The following is a 23,485-nucleotide window of genomic DNA, read 5'->3' as shown; positions in this document are numbered from 1 at the left end:
ACGATGTCCCCGCGATGTCCCCATCCCTGTCACACCGCAGGGGGACAGGGTGTGGTGTCCCCGTGGTGTCCCTGCAGTGTCCCCGTGGTGTCCCCTCCCCTGCCACGGCCGTGGCACAGAGTGCTGACACTGTGTGTGGTGTCCCCACGATGTCCCCGCGGTGTCCCCATCCCTGTCACACCACAGGGGGACAGGGTGTGGTGTCCCCGTGGTGTCCCTGTAGTGTCCCCACCATGTCCCCATCCCTGTCACAGCCCCGTCACACCACAGGAGGGGCCGGCTGTGGTGTCCCCATGGTGTCCCCATCCCTGTCACACCGCAGGGACGCTGTGTGTGGTGTCCCCACCATGTCCCCATCCCTGTCACAGCCCTGTCACACCACAGGAGGGGCCGGCTGTGGTGTCCCCAGGGTGTCCCCACCCCTGTCACACCACAGGAGGGGCCGGCTGTGGTGTCCCCACGGTGTCACAGGGGTGGCCCGAGGGTGGCCCCCACAGCCTGGTGTCACCAGCCCCCCCCAGGGGACCCCCAGGTCACCGAGCTCCTTCCCCCAGGACACTCAGGGGACACCCAGGGGACCCCAAACCCCTTTTAGGGCCATCCCCAACCCCACCCCAGCCCCGCCAAGGGGACCCCAAACCCCTTTTAGGGTCACCCCGAGTTCCCCCCAGGGGACCCCAAACCCCCTTGAGGCCCCCTCGGGACCACCCCAAATGCCCCCCCCCCCCCAGGGGACCCCAAATGCCTTTTAGGGTCACCCCCCACCCCTGAAATTGCCCCAGGTCCTCCCCCATCCAGCCCCTCCAGGGGACCCCATTTAGGGCCACCCCTTCAGGGACCTCCCCCGGCCCTTTTAGGGTCACCCCCAGTCCCCCAAATTCCCCCTCAGGCCCCCTCAGGGACCTCCCCAGCGCCTCCAGGAGACCCCAAACTCCTTTTAGGGTCACCCCCAAACCCCCAAATTCTCCCCCCAGGGACCCCAAACCCCACTGAGGCCCCCTCAGGGACCTCCCCAGCCCCTCCAGGAGACCCCAGACCCCTTTTAGGGTCACCCCCAGTCCCCCAAACTCCTCCAGGTCCTCCCCCTCCCCAGCCCCTCCCAGAGACCCCAAACCCTTTTTAGGATCACTCCCAGTGCTTCCAATTCCCCCCAGGGGACCCCAAACCCCTTTTAGGGTCACACCCAACCCCCCCCAAATTCCCTCAGGTCTTCCCTGTCCCAGCCCCTCCAGGAGACCCCAAACCCCTTTTAGGGTCACCTCAAGTCCTCCAAGTTCCCCCCAGAGGACCCCAAACCTCCTTTAGGGCCACCCCAAAATTCACCCCAGAGGACCCCAAAGCCTATTTAGGGCCACCCCCAAACCCCCAAATTCCCCCTGAAGACCCCAAACCCCCCTGAGGCTTCCTCGGGACCCCTCCAGGAAAACCCAAACCCCTTTTAGGGCCACCCCCAGTGCCCCAAATTCCCCCCAGGGGGACCCCAAACCCCTTTTAGGGTCACACCCAATCCCCCAAATTCCCCCCAGGGGACCCCAAACCCCTTTTAGGGTCACCTCAAGTACCCCAAATTCTCCCCAAGAGTCCCCAAAGCCTATTTAGGGCCACCCCCAGTCCCCCAGATTCGCACCAGGGGACCCCAAACCCCTTTTAGGGTCACCCCCAGTGCCCCAAATTCCCCCCAGGGGGACCCCAAACCCCTTTTAGGGTCACCTCAAGTACCCCAAATTCTCCCCAAGGGTCCCCAAATCCCTTTTAGGGTCACTCCCATTCTCCCCAAGGGTCCCCAAAGCCTATTTAGGGCCGCCCCCAGTGCCCCAAATTCCCCCAGGGGACCCCAAACCCCCCTGAGGCTTCCTCGGGACCCCTCCAGGAGACCCCAAAGCCCTTTTAGGGCCAGCCCCAGTGCTCCAAATTCCCCCCAGGGGATCCCAAACCCCTTTTAGGGTCACCTCAAGTACCCCAAATTCTCCCCAAGGATCCCCAAATCCCTTTTAGGGTCACTCCCATTCTCCCCAAGGGTCCCCAAAGCCTATTTAGGGCCGCCCCCAGTGCCCCAAATTCCCCCAGAGGACCCCAAACCCCCCTGAGGCCTCCTGGGGACCCCTCCAGGAGACCCCAAACCCCTTTTAGGGTCACCTCAAGTACCCCAAATTCTCCCCAAGGGTCCCCAAAGCCTATTTAGGGCCACCCCCAGTCCCCCAGATTCGCACCAGGGGACCCCAAACCCCTTTTAGGGCCGCCCCCAGTCCCCCAAATTCCCCCCAGGGGACCCCAAACCCCCCTGAGGCTTCCTCGGGACCCCTCCAGGAGACCCCAAACCCCTTTTAGGGCCACCCCCAGTGCCCCAAATTCCCCCCAGGGGGACCCCAAACCCCTTTTAGGGTCACCTCAAGTACCCCAAATTCTCCCCAAGGGTCCCCAAATCCCTTTTAGGGTCACTCCCATTCTCCCCAAGGGTCCCCAAAGCCTATTTAGGGCCGCCCCCAGTGCCCCAAATTCCCCCAGAGGACCCCAAACCCCCCTGAGGCCTCCTGGGGACCCCCTCCAGGAGACCCCAAAACCCCTTTTAGGGCCACCCCCAGTGCCCCAAATTCTCCCCAGAGGACCCCAAACCCCTTTTAGGGCCACCCCCAGTGCACCAAATTCCCCCCAGAGGACCCCAAACCCCTTTTAGGGTCACCTCAAGTACCCCAAATTCGCCCCAAGGGTCCCCAAATCCCTTTTAGGGTCACTCCCATTCTCCCCCAAGGGTCCCCAAACCCCTTTTAGGGCCACCCCCAGTGCCCCAAATTCCCCCCAGGGGACCCCAAACCCCTTTTAGGGTCACCTCAAGTACCCCAAATTCTCCCCAAGGGTCCCCAAATCCCTTTTAGGGTCACTCACATTCTCCCCAAGGGTCCCCAAAGCCTATTTAGGGCCACCCCCAGTGCCCCAAATTCCCCCCAGAGGACCCCAAACCCCCCTGAGGCCTCCTGGGGACCCCTCCAGGAGACCCCAAACCCCTTTTAGGACCACTCCCAGTCCCCCATCCCCTAAAAGGGAACCCCCCCCCCCAATATTCCCGTCCCCCCCTAATCCCACAAACCCCCCCCCCCCTTTTTCCCCGCCGCTCTCCCCGCCGCCGATACCGCGATGCAAATGGGGTCGTTAATCACCGAAATGTCATAATTAACATCTCGTTACCGAGCCCTGATGAACTTCGGGGGGGGCCAGGACCCAGCTGCGACCGGGGGGGGGGGGGCGGGGGGGGAAGGGTTGCGGGGGGGGGGGGTGGGCGGAGATTTTGGGGTTTTCAGGCCGGATTTGGGGTTTTTTTTATAGGGTGGTGGCGGATTTTTTAGGGCGGCGGTAAATTTGGGATTTTTTCAAAGGGGTCGAGGGGAATTGGGGACTCGATTCCCCCCCGAATGGGGGGGAATCGAGTCCCCAATTCCCCTCGACCCCTTTGGGAAATCTTTTTGGGGTCGCCTGCACCTCAACCCCCCCTTTTTAGGGTCAAAATTTGGGGTTTACTATACGGTGGCGGTAGATTTTTTAGGGCGGCGGTTAATTTGGGATTTTTCAAAGGGGTCGATTGGAATTGGAGACTCGATTCCCCACAACCCCTTTGGGAAATCTTTTTGGGGTCCCCTAAATCCTTTTTGGTGTCCCCTCCACCCTCTTGGTGATGTCCCCAAGTGTCACCTGGAAGTGTCACCCTTTATAGGGTGGTGGTGGATTTTTTAGGGCGGCGGTTAATTTGGGATTTTTCAAAGGGGTCGATTGGAATTGGAAACTCGATTCCCCTCAACCCCTTTGGGGAATCGTTTTGGGGTCCCCTAAATCCTTTTTGGTGTCCCCTCCACCCTCTTGGTGATGTCCCCAGGTGTCACCTGGAAGTGTCACACTTTATAGGGTGGTGGTGGATTTTTTAGGGTGGCAGTAAATTTGGGATTTTTCAAAGGGGTCGATTGGAATTGGAGACTCGATTCCCCTCAACCCCTTTGGGAAATCTTTTTGGGGTCGCCTGCACCACCTTTTGGGGTCAAAATTTGGGGTTTCTCATACGGTGGCGGTAGATTTTTTAGGGTGGCGGTTAATTTGGGATTTTTTAAAGGGGTCGATGGGAATTGGAGACTCGATTCCCCTCAACCCCTTTGGGGAATCGTTTTGGGGTCCCCTAAATCCTTTTTGGTGTCCCCTCCACCCTCTTGGTGATGTCCCCAGGTGTCACCTGGAAGTGTCACACTTTATAGGGTGGTGGTGGATTTTTTAGGGTGGCAGTAAATTTGGGATTTTTCAAAGGGGTCGATTGGAATTGGAGACTCGATTCCCCTCAACCCCTTTGGGAAATCTTTTTGGGGTCGCCTGCACCTCAACCCCCCCTTTTTAGGGCCAAAATTTGGGGTTTCGTATACGGTGGCGGTAGATTTTTTAGGGCGGCGGTAAATTTGGGATTTTTTAAAGGGGTCAATAGCAATTGGAGACTCGATTCCCCTCAACCCCTTTGGGGAATCGTTTTGGGGTCTCCTCCACCCCTTTATGGGATCTCCTCCACGATGTCCCCAAATGTCACCTGGAAGTGTCACCTTTTATAGGGTGGCGGTAAATTTGGGATTTTCAAAAGGGGTCGAGGGGAATTGGGGACTCGATTCCCCCAAAGGGGGGGAATCGAGTCCCCAATTCCCCTCGACCCCTTTGGGGAATCTTTCTGGGGTCGCCTGAACCCCTTTTTGGTGTCCCCTCCACCCTCTCGGTGATGTCCCCAAGTGTCACCTGGAAGCGCCGCATGTCCCGCGGGTTCCCGGCATTTTTCAGGCAGTTCTGGTTGCACTTGAGGAAAAACTTGAGGAAAAACCTGGAATGGGGAAAAAAAAAAAAACCAAAAAAAAACAGAGGGGACAAAGGTGTCCCCATGGTGTCCCCAGTCCCGATGTCCCCATCCTGTCCCTTCTTGTCACCACCCCATCATTGACCCCATCCCATTGTCCCCATCCCCATCCTGGTGTCCCCATTCTGTTCCCATCCCAGTGTCCCCATCCTGGTGTCCCCATCCTGTCCCTTCTTGTCACCTCCCCATCATTGTCCCCATCCCCATCCCAGTGTCCCATTCTGTCCCCTTTCTGCTGTCCCTTCTTGTCACCTTCCCATCATCATCCCCATCCATCCTGGTGTCCCCATTCTGTTCCCATCCCAGTGTCCCCATCCTGGTGTCCCCATCCCGTCACTTCTTGTCACCACCCCATCATTGTCTCGTTCCCCATCTCAGTGTCCTCATCCTGTCCCCATCCCAATGTCACATTCTGTCCCCATCCCAGTGTCCCATCCTGTCCCCATTCTGCTGTCCCTTCTTGTCACCATCCCATCATCATCCCCATCCATCTTGGTGTCCCCATCCCGGTGTCCCCATCTCAATGTCCCCTTCTGTCCCCATTCTGCTGTCCCTTCTCGTCACCACGCCATCATCGTCCCCATCTCCATCTTGGTGGCCCCATTCTGGTGTCCCATTCTGTCCCTGTTCTACTGTCCCTTCTTGTCACCACCCCATCATTGTCCCCATCCCCAACTCAGTGTCCCCATCCTGTCCCCATCCCAATGTCCCATTTTGTCCCCATCCCAGTGTCCCCATCCTGTCCTCATCCCAGTGTCCCCAGCTCAGTGTCCCCATCCTGTCCCCATTCTTCTGTCCCTTCTAGTCACCACCCCATCATTGTCCCCATCCCATTGTCCCCATCCCCATTCTGGTGTCCCATCCTGTCCGTGCTCTACTGTCCCTTCTTGTCACCACCCCATCATTGTCCCCATCCCCAACTCAGTGTCCCCATCCTGTCCCCATCCCAGTGTCCCATTCTGTCCCCATTCTGCTGTCCCTTCTTGTCACCATCCCATCATCATCCCCATCCATCTTGGTGTCCCCATCCCGGTGTCCCCATCCCAATGTCCCCTTCTGTCCCCATTCTGCTGTCCCTTCTTGTCACCATGCCATCATCGTCCCCATCTCCATCTTGGTGTCTCCATTTTGGTGTCCCATTCTGTCCGTGCTCTGCTGTCCCTTCTTGCCACCACCCCATCATTGTCCCCATCCCCAACTCAGTGTCCCTATCCTTTCCCCATCCCAATGTCCCATTCTGTCCCCATTCCAGTGTCCCCATCCTGTCCTCATCCCAGTGTCCCCATCCCAGAGTCCCCATCCTGTCCCCATTCTTCTGTCCCTTCTAGTCACCACCCCATCATTGTCCCCATCCCATTGTCCCCATCCCCATTCTGGTGTCCCATTCTGTCCCCTTTCTGCTGTCCCTTCTTGTCACCACCCCATCATTGTCCCCATCCCCATCCCAGTGTCCCCTTCTGTCCCCATTCTGCTGTCCCTTCTCGTCACCACGCCATCATCGTCCCCATCTCCATCTTGGTGTCTCCATTCTGGTGTCCCATTCTGTCCGTGCTCTACTGTCCCTTCTTGTCACCACCCCATCATTGTCCCCATCCCCATCCCAGTGTCCCATTCTGTCCCCATCCCAATGTCCCATCCTGTCCCCATTCCAGTGTCCCCATCCTGTCCTCATCCCAGTGTCCCCAACTCAGTGTCCCCATTCTGTCCCCATCCCAGAGTCCCCATCCTGTCCCCATTCTTCTGTCCCTTCTAGTCACCACCCCATCATTGTCCCCATCCCATTGTCCCCATCCCCATTCTGGTGTCCCATTCTGTCCGTGCTCTACTGTCCCTTCTTGTCACCACGCCATCATTGTCCCCATCCCCATCTCAGTGTCCCCATCCTGTCCCCATCCCAGTGTCCCCATTCTGCTGTCCCTTCTTGTCACCATCCCATCATCATCCCCATCTCCATCTTGTCCCCATTCTGGTGACCCATTCTGTCCCTGTTCTGCTGTCCCTTCTTGCCACCACCCCATCATTGTCCCCATCCCCAACTCAGTGTCCCTATCCTTTCCCCATCCCAATGTCCCATTCTGTCCCCATTCCAGTGTCCCCATCCTGTCCTCATCCCAGTGTCCCCAACTCAGTGTCCCCATTCTGTCCCCATCCCAGAGTCCCCATCCTGTCCCCATTCTTCTGTCCCTTCTAGTCACCACCCCATCATTGTCCCCATCCCATTGTCCCCATCCCCATTCTGGTGTCCCATTCTGTCCGTGCTCTACTGTCCCTTCTTGTCACCACCCCATCATCGTCCCCATCCCCATCTCAGTGTCCCCATTCTATCCCCATCCCAATGTCCCATCCTGTCCCCATCCCAGTGTCCCCATCCAGGTGTTTCCATCCTGTCCCTCATCCCAATGTCCCATTCTGTCCACATTCTGCTGTCCCTTTTTGTCACCATCCCATCATCATTCCCATCCATCTTGGTGTCCCCATTCTGTCCCCATCCCGGTGTTTCCATCCTGTCCCTCATCCCAATGTCCCATCCCATCCCTGTTCTGCTGTCCCTTCTTGTCACCTTCCATCATTATCCCCATCCCCATTCTGGTGTCCCCATCTCCATCCCAGTGTCCCCATCCCAGAGTCCCCATCTTGTCCCTATCCCTGTCTCCATCCCACTGTTCCACCCTGTCCCCTTCCCAGTGTCCCCATCCTTCTGCCCCTTCCTGTCCCCACCCCACTGTGCCACCCTGTCCCAATCCCACTGTCCCATCCCATCCCTTTGTCCCCTCCTGTCCCCATCCCAGTGTCCCCACACCATCCCTTCCCAGTGTCCCCATCTTGTCCCTATCCACTGTCCCCATCCAGCTGTCCCTTTCTGTCCCCATCCCATGATGTCACCCTGTCCCTGTCCCTCTGTCCTGCTCTGTCCCCACCCCATTGTGCCACCCTGTCCCAATCCCCGTGTCCCATCCCATCCCAGTGTCCCCAATCCCAGTGTCCCACCCTGTCCCCATCCCAGTGTCCCCAATCCCAGTGTCCCCCCTGCCGTGGCACTGGTGACACTGTTGGGGACAATGGGGTGGGGGACACACAGGTTCCCATCCCAGTGTCCTATCCTGTCCCCATCCCAGTGTCCCCATCCCAATGTTCCTAGTGTCCCACCCTGTCCCCATCCCAGTGTCCCACCCTGTCCCCATCCCAGTGTCCCCAATCCCAGTGTCCCACCCTGTCCCCATCCCAGTGTCCCCAATCCCAGTGTCCCCCTTGCCGTGGCACTGGTGACACTGTTGGGGACAATGGGGTGGGGGACACACAGGTTCCCATCCCAGTGTCCCCATCCCAGTGTCCCACCCCATCCCCATCCCAGTGTCCCACGTCCCATCCCAGTGTCCCTCCCTGTCCCCATCCCGCTGGAGGTGACACCGGGATCCCTGGGAACATTGGGACCCCGGGCCCGTCCCTGGGGTCGCACGGGGGTTTGGGGACATCTAGGGGACCCCAAGTGGGGTCACCCCCGGGTCAGGCTGGGGGGACACGGAGGAGGATTCCAGGGAAGGGGGGATCCCCGAAAAAAGGGGGATCCCACAAAAAAGGGGATCCCATAAAAAAGGGGTTTCCAGGGAAGGGGGATCCCACAAAAAAGGGGTTACATGGAAAGGGGAATCCCACAAAAAGGGGATCCTGCAAAAAGGGGGGGGGGGGGTCCCAGGGAATGGGGATCCCACAAAAAAGGGGTTACATGGAAAGGGGATCCCACAAAAAGGGGATCCCATAAAAAGGGGATCCCACAAAAAAGGGGTTACATGGAAAGGGGATCCCGCAAAAAGGGGATCCCATAAAAAGGGGATCCCACAAAAAAGGGGTTACACGGGAAGGGGATTCCATAAAAAGGGGGAACCCACAAAAGGAGGTCCTAGAAAAAGGGGATCCCATGGAAAAGGGGTCTCAGGGAGAGGAGATCCCACAAAAAGGGGATCCCAAGAAAACAGGGTCCCAGGGATCCCACAGGAAAGGGGTTCCCTGGACGAGGGGATCCCACAAAAAGGGATCTCATGGGGAGGGCACCCCATAAAAAGGAGCTGCCATGGAGGGGTGGATCCCATGGGAAGGGGGTCCCAGGGAATGGGAATCCCACAAAAAGGGGATCCCACGGAAAAGGGGTCTCACGGAGAGAGGCTTTGCATGGAAAAGGGGAATCCCAAATAAAAGGGGATCCCAAATAAAAGGGGATCCCCAAAATAAAACGGGATCTCATGGAAAAAAGGGTCCCACAGAAAGGGGATTCTGGGGAAGGGAGATCCCACAGTGTGGGGATCCCAGGAAAGGGGATCCCACAAAAAAAGGGGCGCCCATGGATGAGGGGATCCCACGGAAGAGGATCCCAGGAAACAGGGATCCCACAAAAAGGGGGTTCCCACGGAAAGGGGGGATCCCACAAAAAAGCAGATCCCATGGAAGGAGGGGGCACAAGGAGAGAGGATCCCATGGAATGGGGGTCCCACAGCCAGGGGCTCCCCATGGAAAAGGGAGATCCCAAAAAAAGAGGGATCCCGCAAAAAGGGAGTCCCACAAAAAGGGGTCTCATTTAGAGGATCCCAAAAAAAGGGGGATCCTAAAAAAGGGGGATCCCACAAAAAGGGGTCTCATTTAGAGGATCCCAAAAAAAGGGGGATCCCAAAAAAAAGGGGGATCCCACAAAAAGGGGTCTCATTTAGAGGATCCCATAGAAAAGAGGGATCCTAAAAAAGGGGGATCCTACAAAAAGGGGGATCCCACAAAAAGGGGATCCTACAAAAAGGGGATCCCACAAAAAGGGGGTCTCATTTAGAGGATCCCAAAAAAAGGGGGATCCCAAAAAAAAGGGGGATCCCACAAAAAGGGGTCTCATTTAGAGGATCCCAAAAAGGGGGATCCTAAAAAAAGGGGGATCCCACAAAAAGGGGTCTCATTTAGAGGATCCCATAGAAAAGAGGATCCTAAAAAAGGGAGATCCTACAAAAAAGGGGATCCCACAAAAAGGGGATCCCACAAAAAGGGGTCTCATTTAGAGGATCCCAAAAAAAGGGGGATCCCAAAAAAAAGGGGGATCCCACAAAAAGGGGTCTCATTTAGAGGATCCCATAGAAAAGAGGGATCCTAAAAAAGGGGGGATCCTACAAAAAGGGGGATCCCACAAAAAGGGGAGTCCCACAAAACGGGGTCTCTTTTCTAGGACCCCCATAGGAAAAGGGGACCCCACAAAAAGAGATCTCACACTGAGGGGGTCCCGACCCCACAGAAAGGGGGTCCACCTTATGGAACAACACAGGAAAAGGGGGGGTCCCCCCATTCCCCACATTCCCACAATCCCATTCCCGCCCCGCGGGTGGTATTTAGGGCAAGGAAGGAGCTGGAAAACGCCCCGAAAACGCCGGAAAACACCCCAAAAACGCCCCAAAATCGGCCCCCGCCATCCCCAGCACAACGCGGTCGGGGGGAACCCCAAACCCCGCCCAAAAAACCCCACAAAATCCCCCCTAAATCCCCCAAATCCCAGCCCCGGGTAGGGGGGCTGGGGCTGAACCCCCGCGAGTTAAAAATACGGGGCCGGCGCATTAATTAGCATCGCTAATTACCATTGAATATGCAAATGCCCGGCGCCGCTGCCGAGCACCTTCTGCTCGCGGCGCATAAATTTGAATGCGCAATTAGCATAATCGTGGCTAATTAATGAGAAGCGTCAATTTTCGCTGCCGGGTAATTTGATTAACGCCGCGAGAGGGGCACTTAGCGCGCTCTCAAACCAGCGGGGCTGGCCCGGGGGGGGACACGGGGACACGGGGGACAGGGGGGGCTCCGCGGGAGGGCTGGGGACACGGCTGGCCCTGCGTGACCCCCCGAAAGGGATGGCATGGGACAGGGGACACCCCGAAAGTCCTGGGGATGGGGACAAGGGACACCCCGAAAGGGATGGCATGGGGACAGGGGACACCCCGAAAGTCCTGGGGATGGGGACAGGGGACACCTCGAAAGTCCTGGGGATGGGGACAGGGGACACCCCGAAAGGGATGGGATGGGGACAAGGGACACCCCGAAAGGGATGGGATGGGGACAGGGGACACCCCACAAGTGACAGGGATGGGGACAGGGGACACCCCGAAAGGGATGGCATGGGGACAGGGGACACCCTAAAAGTCCTGGGGATAGGGACAGGGGACACCACACAAATGACAGGGATGGGGACAAGGGACACCCCGAAAGGGATGGCATGGGGACAGGGGACATGGGGACACCCTGAAAGTGATGGGCATGGGGACAGGGGACACCCCGAAAGCGACAGGGATGGGGACAGGGGACACCCCAAAAGTGATGGCATAGGGACAAGTGACACCCCAAAAGTGATGGCATGGGGACAGGGGACACACCGAAAGTGACAGGGATGGGGACAGGGGACACCCCGAAAGTGACGGGATGGGGACAAGGGACACCCCGAAAGTGATGGCATGGGGACAGGGGACACACCGAAAGTGACAGGGATGGGGACAGGGGACACCCCGAAAGGGATGGCATGGGGACAGGGGACACCCCAAAAGTGACAGGGATGGGGACAGGGGACACCCCGAAAGGGATGGGCATGGGGACAGGGGACACCCCGAAAGTGACAGGGATGGGGACAGGGGACATGGGACACCCTGAAAGGGATGACATGGGGACAGGGGACACCCCAGAAGTGATGGAATGGGGACAGGGGACACCCCGAAAGGGATGGGGATGGGGACAGGGGACACCCTGAAAGTCCTGGGGATGGGGACAGGGGACACCCCAAAAGTGACGGGGATGCGGAAAGGGGACAGGGGACACCCTGAAAGTGATAGGGATGGGGTCAGGGGACATAGGGACACCCCAAAAGTGATGTGGATGGGGACAGGGGACACCCCGAAAGAGATGGCATGGGGACAAGGGACACCCCAAAAGTGACACGGATGGGGACAGGGGACATTGGACACCTCAAAAGTGACAGGGATGCAGACAGGGGACATCCCAAAAGTGACAGGGATGGGGACAGGGGACTGGGGACACTCCAAAAGTGACAGGGATGGGGACAGGGGACACCCCAAAAGTGACAGGGATGCGGACAGGGGACATGGGACACCTCGAAAGTGACAGGGATGGGGACAGGGGACACCCCAAAAGTGATGGGCATGGGGACAGGGGACTGGGGACACCCCGAAAGTGACGGGCATAGGGACAAGGGATTTGGGACACCCCAAAAGCCGTGGGGTGGGTTTGGGACACTCCTGGAAGTGGGTGACCCCCCAAAAGTGCTGGGGATGGGGACACCCCGAAAGTACTGGGGATGGAGGGGACACTTCGGGGACATGCCTGGAACTGCATGACACCCCAAAAATCCTGGGGATGCGGAGAGGGGACTGGGGACACCCCAAAAGTGATGGGGATAGGGGACACCCCAAAAGCCGTGGGGTGGGTTGGGGACACCCCAAAAGTGATGGGAATGGGGACAAGGGATTTGGGACACCCCCAAAGCGCTGGGGCAGGCTGGGGACACCCCAAAAATCCTGGGGCAGTTTGGGGACACTCCTGGAAGTGGGTGACCCCCCCCCCCCCCCCAGAAGTGCTGGGGATGGCAACAGGGGAATAGGGACACCCCAAAAGATTTGGGAGCAGGTTTGGGACCGTCCTGGAAGTGGGTGATCCCCCAAAAGTGATGGGGATGGGGACACCCATGGGGACGCCCCAAAAGTGACAGAGATGGGGACAAGGGACACCCTAAAAGTGCTGTGAGTGGGGACACCCCAAAAGTCCTGGGGCAGGTTGGGGACACCCTGAAAGTGCTGTGAATGGGGACAGGGGACACCCCAAAAGTCCTGGGGTGGGTTGGGGACACCCCAAAAGTGTTGTGAATGGGGACAGGGGACACCCCAAAGTCCTGGGGTGGGTTGGGGACACGCCCGGCACGGGGTGACCCCCCCAAATGTCCTGAGGCTGAGGAGGGGACGCAGGGACATTTGGGACATTTAGGACACTGCCACCAACCATCGGGGTGTCACCTCCCAAGGGGTCCCAAGGGGGTCCTGTGACCCCAAAAGCGCCATCGTGGGGACAGCCCCAGGACACCTGCGGGACAGGGGATGCGGGGACAGTGGCAGTGACAAGGGGACAACAAGTGACAACCCTGGGCTTGGCTTGGGGGCACCAGGGAGGTGACACCGGGACAGGCAGGAGGACCCCGCTGGGGACAGGGACAGAGGGACCACTCTGGGGGACACGGCCACCCTGGGATGTCCCCAATGTGCCGGTGCCACCTCCATTATTGATGTGACATCTGTCACCCCCTGGGGACACCCGGAGTGCCCTGTGCTGTCCCTTGGCTCATCAGCATCATGTCCCCAAGCCTGGGGACACGGCCGGTGGCTGCCACCCCCTCCGGGTCGCCATGAGGTCCTCCGATGTCCCCAGTGTCCCCCGATGTCCCCAGTGTCCCCCGATGTCCCCAGTGTCCCCTGCTGCCCCCAGTGTCCCCCGATGTCCCCAGTGTCCCCAGCACCTGTCGATGATGACGGGGTCCGAGGGGGTCTCGTTGCGGTTCCCGCAGCTCTTCTTGTCACAGCAGCGGCTGGACACGGGGACAGCAGGTGACATCAGGGGACAGCAGGTGACATCAGGGGACAGCGAGGCCTGAGGGACCCCCCAAACGCCGCGGGGGACGCGCCAGGTCCCCGTGTCCCACCCTCGGACCTCGCCGTCACTCAGGGGTGGCGACAGAGGGGACACCAGGGAGGGGACACGGCGGGGAGGGGACACTCAGGGGTGTCACTTTTCCGCCCCTTTATAGGGTTGGGGACAGATTTGGGGGTCCCGGGGACTCCGTGTCACCCCTGGGTGGCTCTGAAGGGGTTGGGGACCCACCCCGCGGCTCCGTGTCACCCCCGGGGGACACAGCAGGGCCACCCGCAGTCCCCAGCCACGAGCCGGGGGTCGCCGAGGGGACGCCGGGGGTGGCCTGTCCCCTGTCGTGGGGTTAATTAGCGGCGCTGGCTCGGCTCGTTAATTAGCACGGGGTCGGTAACCACGCCAGGGCACTGAAGGGACCTTGGGGACACCCGTGTCACCCCCCCCCGGCTGTCCCCAGCCCACCTGCACATGATCTCGTGGGTCAGCAGCACCCGGCACATCTCGGGGTTCTTGTCCTGCCCCTCGTAAATGATGGCCTGGAGGGGACACCGAGGGGACACCGGGGTGGCACCGGGGGGGCGCTTCCGGGCCCTGTCACCTGCGCCACCTCCCCGCCCCGCCCGGATGTGGCCGCGGCGACATCCAGATGTTCCCCGCGGGTGGGGCCGGGGGGGATTTGGGGAGGTGGGGGGGGGGGGGGGCGGATTTGGGGTCTCGGTACCTGCTTGGACATGGAGTCAATGAGGCGGACGTACAAATCCTGCTCGGTCCGCAGCCCTGCGGGGACACCGGAGGGGTCACCCCGCTTGTCACCACCCCTTGGGGACACAAAGCCGCCCGGAACCCCCCAAAACCCCGCGCCCACCGTTGCTGTAGAGCAGCTGCAGCCGGTAGTGGATCCCGTTGTTGGTTTTCCTCCCCGTTCTGCTCCTTTTTGGGGGGGGGGGGGGACAAAATTCACGGCGAGGGGTCAGTTGGTCACTTTGTGTCCCCTCCTGGCCGCTTTGTGTCCCCTCCGGGTCACTCCATGTCCCTCCCACCCCGCCTTGGGGCCACTCGTGCCATGAGCTGGGGTCGCCTCAGCCGCGGCTGCCCCGCCCCGCTGCGGCCCCGCGGGGGTTTTGGGGTGGTTTTGGGGTATTCTTTTTTTGGGGGGGGGGTCTCTCACCCGCTCCTTCTCCACGAAGTCGATGAAGCAGGTGCGCTCCACCTCCACGGGCTGGCCCTGGCGGTCGTACATGGCCAGCACGAAGTGGAAGAAGTTGGACTTGCGCAGGTTGGCCGGGGGCTGCTTCTCGAAGTGAGCGCGGGCCAGCGACACCCCGCTGCGACAGGCCACGGTGTGGGGACAGCCGGGACAGCGCGACAGCCACTGCCCTGGCACCGCGGCACAGCGACCGCCCGCAGCGGGAACGCCAAACCCCGAGAACCCCACTTCTGGGGATCCCCAGCTCCGGAACCCAAATCCTGGGGATCCCCAGCACCAGAACCCAAATCCTGGGGATGCCCGTCCCAAAGAACCCAAATCCTGGGGATCCCCAGCACCGGAACCCAAATCCTGGGGATCCCCGTCCCCAAGAAGCCAAATCCTGGGGATCCCCAGCACCGGAACCCAAATCCTGGGGATCCCCGTCCCCAAGAAGCCAAATCCTGGGGATCCTCATCCCCGAAAACCCCAATTCTGGGGATCCCCAGCACTGGGAACCCAAATCCTGGGGATCCCCATCCCAAAGAACCCAAATTCTGGGGATCCCTGTCCTCAAAAGCCCAAATCCTGGGGATCCCCATCCCAAAGAAACCAAATCCTGGGGATCCCCAGCACCGAGAACCCAAATCCTGGGGATCCCTGTCCCAAAGAACCCAAATCCTGGGGATCCTCATCCCCGAGAACCCAAATCCTGGGGATCCCCATCCCAAAGAACCCCAATCCTGGGGATCCCCAGCACTGGGAACCCAAATCCTGGGGATCCCTGTCCCCAAGAGCCCAAATCCTGGGGATCCCCAGCACCAGAACCCAAATCCTGGGGATCCCCAGAACCCCCAAAACCCTGTCCAGGGTACCCCCCAGCACCGGGACCCTCAGTACCCCATCCCTGGGATCCCCATCCCCAAGAACCCAAATCCTTGGGACCCCCCAACACTCTGGCACGGGGACCCCCAGCACCCCATTAGCAGGACTGGGATCCCCAGGAACCCTGGGGTCCTGAGGAACCCCAAAACCTCCTCCATGGGACACCGGCACCCCCAGGTCCCCATCCCCGGGATCCCCAGTACCGGGAACCCCCAAAGCCTGGCATGGGGACCCCCAGCACCCCATCCCGGGGATCCCCATCCCTGAGAACCCCAATCCTGGGCACCCCCAATACCGGGACCCCCAGAACTTTCTCCATGGGACACCAACACCCCAGCACCCCATTACCAGGATTCCCATCCCCAAGAACCCCAATTCTGGGGACCCCCAACACGAGGAACCCCCAGTAAGCGTCCCATTACCAAGAGACTCAGAAATTCAGCCCAGGGACCCCCCCAAAACCCCCTCCATGGGACACCAGAACCCCAGCACCCCATCCCGGGGAGCCCCCAAAATCTCCTCCATGGGACACCAGCGCCCCATCCCGGGGACCCCCCATGACCCCAATAATGGGACCCCCAAAACCTCAGCACCGGGACCCCCAGACCCTCCTCCGTGGGACCCCCAGCACGACGTCCCCAGAATCCCCAAATCCCAAAATCCAGTCCTTGGGACCCCTGGCACCCTGGCCTGGCACCCCCAAAACCTACAGCACCCTGTCCCCAGGGCCACCTGCCTGTCCCTAAGGCCACCCGCCTGTCCCTAAGGCCACCAGCCTGTCCCCAAGACCCTCAGGAGTCCATCCCCAAGGCCACCAGCCTGTCCCCAAGGCCACCAGCCTGTCCCCAAGACCCTCAGGACCCTGTCCCCAGGGCCACCAGCCTGTCCCCAAGGCCACCAGCCTGTCCCCAAGACCCTCAGGACCCCATCCCCAAGGCCACCAGCCTGTCCCCAAGGCCACCAGCCTGTCCCCAAGACTCTCAGGACCCTGTCCCCAGGGCCACCACCCTGTCCCCAAGGCCACCAGCCTGTCCCCAAGACCCTCAGGACCCCATCCCCAAGGCCACCAGCCTGTCCCCAAGGCCACCAGCCTATCCCTAAGGCCATCAGCCTGTCCCCAAGACTCTCAGGACCCCATCCCCAGAGCCACCAGCCTGTCCCCAAGGCCACCAGCCTGTCCCCAGCACCCCCTCCGTGGGACCCTCCCTGTCCCGGGCAGGGGACACAGATGGGGACATGGGGACACCCTACCCCTGACACCGAGGGGACAGGGGGGACATCCCTGATCTCTCCCCGCGCTGCCATCCCTCAGTGCCACCTCTGGGCTCGCCGCTGTCACTGCTGCTGTCCCCGCCCCGACACCCGCGGTGACAGGACGGTGACAGCAGAGCCACTTCAGGGACGATGGCTCCAGCACAGTCCCCGTCACTGTCACCGTGTCCCCACCCCGCTGGTGGCCCCCCGCAGCAGCAGAGCGGGTCCCCAGTGTCACCCCCCGCCACTGCCGGGCGAACCCAGCCCCTGGGGACCTTGGCGACACTCTGGGGACATTTCCCCAAGGAAAAGCTCCTTCAGCTGCTCCCCGGGGTCCCAAACTGTCCCCAGGGACACCGCGGGGTCCCAAACTGTCCCCAAGGGTCACCCGCGGCGCCACACCTGGCGAGGGTGACAATACCTGTGCACGGCCACCACAGACGGGTCACATCATGTCCCCACACCGGCCGCGGACACCGCGGCGTGTCCCTTGTCCCCTCCACCGCGCTGGTGGCTTTGCTCTCAGGGTGCCACCCCCGCGGGGACACCTCTGTCCCCTCACTGTCCCCCCGCCGCTACAACGGGACAGCGGCACCGCGGCTCCTTCCAACCCCCCAAAATTCCCCTCCGCGCCCCCCAAATCGCCTCGGTGACAGGCGGGGGGGTGGCTCTGGCTGTCGCCGCTGTCCCCCGCCGTGTGTCCCCCCCCCCCCCCCGCGCTGCCAGCCCCGCCCGCCGCGTTAATTAATTATTAAAGGCAATCAAGCATTTCCAAGCAGCCGCGGCCCCGGCGCTTCCAGGAAAGCGGCGGCGGCCCCGGGCACGGCCCTAAAGCGGCTCCCGGGGGGGCGGGGGGGGGCCCTGGGGACGCCACCCCACAGCGGGGACAGCGCGGGGGTCACCCCGCACCTGCAGGGGGACCCCAGAGGTTTGGAGGGTCCTGGTGCCACCCCACAGCAGCAGGAGGCCGGGGCCAGCCCCTTGGGGACACTGCGGTGGCCCATGGGGACACGCCGGGGGTGGGGGGACGCTGGTGTTTGTGGGGTGCGGGTAACGCACCCCCCCCCCCCCAGCCAGGTGTCCCACGCGTGGCGCTGCCAGCAGGGTGGCACACACCCAGCTGCCACCAGGGTGGCACAGGGAGAGCGGGAGGGGACATCCCAAACTGCCCAGGACTCCGCTCGGTGACACATCCCTGTCACCGCTGCCAGCCCCGGCTGTGCCACTCTGTCCCCTTGCAGGGATCCCGGGGAGCTTTTGGGGACACAGGGACAAGGCCAGCACCTCCCTGGGACCCCAGCCTGGCACTGCCGTCCCTCAGCTGTGTCACATTGTCACCCCCGGGGGTGGCTGTCACCGCGGTGGTGGCCGCGCTGGGGGTCCCTTTGGGGTTTCCTTTGGGGGTTGTTCCCTGAGGTTTTCCAGCATCCCAAAGTTTTTGGGGGGGCACCCCAGGGAGCCGCCATGACCACTTAGGGACACTCCAAACCTGGGCAGAGGGGACAGCACGACAGGGGACAGGGGTGGCACTGACCCCTCTGGGCACAGAGGGAGGGACAGGGGAGAGGGGACACTGAGGGAGGGCAGGGAATGGGATTTGAGCCCCAAAAAGGGCAGGGAATGGGATTTGAGGTCCTCAGGAGGGCAGGGAATGGATTTGAGCGCCCAAAAACGGCAGGGAATGGGATTTGAGGTCCTCAGGAGGGCAAGGAATGGGATTTGAACCCCCTGGAAAAAGCAGGGAATGGGATTTGAGGTCCCCAAAAAGGGCAGGGAATGGGATTTGAGGTCCTCAGGAGGGCAAGGATGGGATTTGAGCCCCCCTGGAAAAGGCAGGGAATGGGATTTGAGGTCCCCAGAAAAGGCAGGAAATGGATTTGAGCCCCCAGAAGGGCAGGGAATGGGATTTGAGCCCCCAAAAAGGGCAGGGAATGGGATTTGAGCCCCCCTGGAAAAGGCAGGGATGGGCACAGATCCCATTCCCATTGGCACAAACCCCTGGCAGCTGAACCCCACGGGGATCCGGGATGCCCAGGGCACCGGGATAGGGGATCCAGAGGCCCAAGGAATGCCAGGGAAAAATGGGGGGCACATCTTGGGATGCCCGTGGAGCCCGTGGGGCCCAGGAGCCCGGAATGCCCACGGAACCAGGAATGCCGGAATGCCCACGGTGCCCAGGATGCCCACGGGGCATGGAATACCCTGGAATGCCCACAATGGTGCCCAGGATGCCCAGAAGGCATGGAATACCCTGGAATGCCCACAGTCGGTGACCAGGGTGCCCAGATGCCCACAGGAGCCGGAATTCCCGTGGATCCCAGGACACTCCCAAAGCCCAGGATGCCCACAGCCCCTGGAATGCCCGCAGTGCCCGGGAGGGCTGCAGAGCCCGGGATGCCCGTGGAATTTGGGATATCCGCAGAGCCCGGGATGCCTGTGGAATTTGGGATATCCGCAGAGCCCGGGATGCCCGTGGAATCTGGGATATCTGCAGAGCCCGGGATGCCCATGGAATTTGGGATGCCCACAGCCCCTGGAATGCCCACAGCCCGCGGGATGCCCACGGAAGCCGGGATACCCGAGGAGCTCAGGATGTCCAGAGCCCTGGAATGCCAGAACCCCCAGGATGCCCACGAGAACCGGGATGCCCACAGCCCCTGGCATTCCCGTGGAACCCGGGATACCCACCGACCTCGGGATGCCCCGCGGAGCTCGGGTTGCATCCATCCCGCAGCCCCCGGAGCCGCCGGGCTGTCCCCGGGCTGTCCCCAAGCTGTCCCCAGGCTGTCCCCAAGCTGTCCCAAATCTGTCCCCAAGCTGTCCCCAAGCTGTCCCCTTACCTCTGCGCCGCCGTGCTGGCGTCCAGGATGCCGGTGCCCTGCAGCCAGCGGCCGGCGGGGAGCCCCGCGCTCAGCGGCTCCTCCTTCATGGGGACCCCCCCGCGGGGCAGCGCCTCCTGCACCGAGAACATGACCGGGGGCTCAGGGGGACCCCCCGGACCGCCCCCCCCCCCAGCCCCGGGCTCAGCACCGGGCAGGTGCCGGGGGCCGCCGTCCCGGCCGCCGGGGAAGCGGCATCTGCGGAGGGAGGGAGGGAGGGAGGGGGAGAGGGGGAGGCTCCGAGGGGGGTTCGGGGGGAGTGAGGAGGGGGCGGGAGGGGGGGCAGAGCCCGAGAAGTTGGAGCTGGAGGAGCCCGGAGCCGAGTGAGGGGAGGGGAAGGGGCGGGGGGAGGAGCGGGGGGAGAGGGAGGGAGGGAGGGAGGAGGGAGGGAGGGAGGGATGGGGAGGAAGGAGGGAGGGAGGGAGGAAGGCTCGGAGGAGGAGTGGAGGGATGGAGCGCGGCGGAGGGAGGATGGAGGGAGGCCCGGAGGAGGAGTAGAAGGATGGAGGGAGGGAGGGAGAGGAGGGCTTGGAGGGAGGGATGGAGGAGGAGTGAGGGATGGAAGGAGGGAGAGGAGGGCTGGAGGAAGGCTCGGAGGAGGGAGGGAGCGCGGCAGAGGGAGGGAAGGAGGGAGGCGGAGGAGGAGGAGGAGGAGGAGGAGTGGAGGGATGGAGCGCGGCACCGGAGGGATGGAGGCTCGCAGGGAGGGAGGGAGGGAGGGAGGGACGGCCGAGGCGCAGGGGGAGGAGTGGAGGCGGCCGGGGGGGGCCCGGCCGGGGGCGGGGGCTCGGTTCCGTTACCGGGCGGGGCGGCGGCGGCGGCGGCGGCGCGGGGCGGAGGCAGCGGCGGCGGCGGCGGCAGCGGCAGCAGCAGCAGCAGCGGGCGGCCGGGGGAGGGCGGCCCGGGGGGTCCCGGGAACGCCATCACCGCCCTCTCCCCGCCGCCTCCGCCGCCCCCCGGCCCGGCCCCGGCGGTCCGGCTCGGGCAGCAGCACCATGAGCAGCAGCAGCGCTCGCTGCCGCCGCCCCGCCGCCGCCGCCGCCGCCGCCGCCGCCGCCGCCCCACCGGCCCGGGCCATCGCGGCACCGCCGCCGCCGCCGCCGCCTCCCCGGGGAGGCAGGGCCGGAGCCGCCGGGGGAGGCGGGGGCCGCGGCCGGCCAGGCTGACATCATTCCGGGGGAGGAGCGGTCCCTCCCCGCGCCGCGCGGGGGGCGCCGGGCACCCCGAGGGGAGACCCCCGGGAGAGACCCCCGGGAGAAAGCCCCGGGAGAGCCCGATGAGGGCCGCGGAGAGGGCCTGGAGAAATCCCAAATGGGGCTCGGGAGTAGCGAGAAGTGACCCCAAATGTGTCCCCCGAGACACCCCGGGGTGACCCCAAACGGGCGCCAGGGATGGCACAAAGTGACCCAAATGTGTCCCCCGGAGTGACCCCAAATGGACGCCAGGGATGGCACAAAGTGACCCCAATGTGTCCCCTGGGACATCCCGGGGTGACCCCAAAGTGTTGCCAGGGATGGCACAAAGTGACCCCAATGTGTCCCCTGGGACACCCCGGGGTGACCCCAAACGGGGCACCAGGGATGGCACAAAGTGACCCCAATGTGTCCCCAGGGGTACCCCAGGGGTGACCCCAAACCAGCCCCAGGGACGCATCAGGGTGACCTCAAACAGGCGCCAGGGTTGGCACAAAGTGACCCCAATGTGTCCCCAGGGACATCCCGGAGTGACCCCAAAGTGTTGCCAGGGATGGCACAGAGGGACCCCAGTGTGTCCCCTGAGACACCCCAGAGTGACCCCAAACGGGCGCCAGGGATGGCACAAAGTGACCCAAATGTGTCCCCTGAGACACCCCAGAGTGACCCCAAACGGGCACCAGGGATGGCACAAAGTGACCCCCAATGTGTCCCCTGGAGTGACCCCAAACGGGCACCAGGATGGCACAAAGTGACCCCAATGTGTCCCCTGGAGTGACCCCAAACGGGCGCCAGGGATGGCACAAAGTGACCCCAATGTGTCCCCAGGGGTACCCCAGGGGTGACCCCAAACCAGCCCGAGGGACACCTCAGGGTGACCCCAAACGGGCACCAGGGATGGCACAAAGTGACCCCAATGTGTCCCCTGGGACACCCCAGGGTGACCCCAAAGAGGCTCTGGACACATCCCAAAGGAGCCCCCACTGGAGCCACAGGGACACCCTGGAGAGGCCCCAAATGGGTGCCAAGGGTACCCCAAAGTGACCCCAGTGTGTCCCAAAGTGACCCCAAACCGCTCCCGGGGTATCCCAGGGAGACCCCTCTGAATGTCCAGGGACACCCCGGGGTGACCCCAAAAAGGCTCCCAGGGGTTCCACCTGTCCATGTCCTCGTCCATCCCCGTGTGCATCCTGGTGTCCCTGTGTCCATCTGTCCATCCCTGTCTCCATCTGTCCATCCCTGTGTCCATCCCAGTGTCCATCCTGGTGTCCCTGCGTCCATCCCAGTGTCCATCTCTGTGTCCATCCTGGTGTCCATCCATCCCTGTCCCATCCATCCCAGTGTCCATTTGTCCATCCCAGTGTCCATCCCTGTGTCCATCCTGGTGTCCATCCATCCCTGTCCCCATCCATCCCAGTGTCCATCTGTCCATCCATCCATGTCCCCATCCATCCCTGTGTCCATCCCAACATCCATCTGTGCACATCTCCATCCATCCCAGTGTCCATCTGTCCATGATCTCGTCTGCCTTGGTGTCCATCCAGCAACTGCTGCGCTGATCTCAGCATCCATCCATCCATCCATCCATCTGTCCATTGTCCATCCATCCATCCGTCCATCCGTCCATCATCCATCCATCTGGATCCATCCATCCATCCATCCATCCATCATCCATCATCCATCCATCCATCCATCCATCCATCCCTCATCCATCCATCCATCCATCATCCATCCATCCATCATCCATCCATCCATCATCCATCCATCACCATCCATCCTCCATCCATCATCCATCCATCATCCATCCATCCATCCATCATCCATCCATCCTCTCATCATCATCCATCCATCCAGGCCATCCATCTCATCCATCCATCATCCATCCATCCATCATCCATCCATCCATCTCATCATCCATCCTTCATCCATCCATCCATCCATCCATCCATCCATCCATCTCATCCATCCATCATCCATCCATCCATCCATCAGCCATCATCCATCCATCCATCACCATCCATCCATCATCCATCCATCATCCATCCATCATGCTCATCCATCCATCATCCATCCATCATCCATCATCCATCATCCATCATCCATCCATCATCCATCCATCATCCATCATCCAGTCCATCCATCCAGCATCCACCTCATCATCCATCCATCATCCATCCATCCATCATCATCTCCATCATCCATCATCCATCCATCCATCATCCATCCATCCATCATCTGTCATCCATCAGCCATCCATCCATCCATCCATCCAGTCATCGCATCCATCCATCCATCCATCATCCATCATCCATCCATCCATCCATCATCCATCCATCCATCATCATCCTCCATCATCCATCCATCCATCCCATCATCCATCACATCCATCCATCCATCCATCATCCATCCATCATCCATCCATCCATCCATCCATCGCTAGTCCATCAGCCATCCAGTCATCCATCAGTCCATCCATCCATCATCCATCCATCCATCATCCATCATCCATCATCCATCCATACATCCATCCATCCATCCATCATCCATCCATCATCCATCA

At 61.4% G+C, this 23,485-nt stretch overlaps 1 protein-coding gene across 1 annotated transcript in view; it reads right to left on the bottom strand.

Annotated features, from left to right (window-relative positions):
- LOC128806042 (transcription factor COE4-like) overlaps nucleotides 1–19,860 on the bottom strand; it is a 30,145-nt gene extending 10,285 nt beyond the window's left edge. The window contains 8 exon segments of the mRNA XM_053975237.1: nucleotides 4,756–4,837; nucleotides 13,401–13,469; nucleotides 13,991–14,064; nucleotides 14,250–14,305; nucleotides 14,394–14,442; nucleotides 14,444–14,458; nucleotides 14,697–14,853; nucleotides 19,694–19,860. Coding sequence (XP_053831212.1) covers nucleotides 4,756–4,837; nucleotides 13,401–13,469; nucleotides 13,991–14,064; nucleotides 14,250–14,305; nucleotides 14,394–14,442; nucleotides 14,444–14,458; nucleotides 14,697–14,853; nucleotides 19,694–19,824 — 633 coding nt within the window. The 5' untranslated portion in view covers nucleotides 19,825–19,860.
- Nucleotides 19,861–23,485: the final 3,625 nt, after the last annotated feature.

This window comes from Vidua macroura, chromosome 4, assembly GCF_024509145.1.
Source record: "Vidua macroura isolate BioBank_ID:100142 chromosome 4, ASM2450914v1, whole genome shotgun sequence".
Taxonomy (NCBI): Eukaryota; Metazoa; Chordata; class Aves; order Passeriformes; family Viduidae; genus Vidua; species Vidua macroura.
This window is presented reverse-complemented; position numbering and strand designations above follow the sequence as displayed.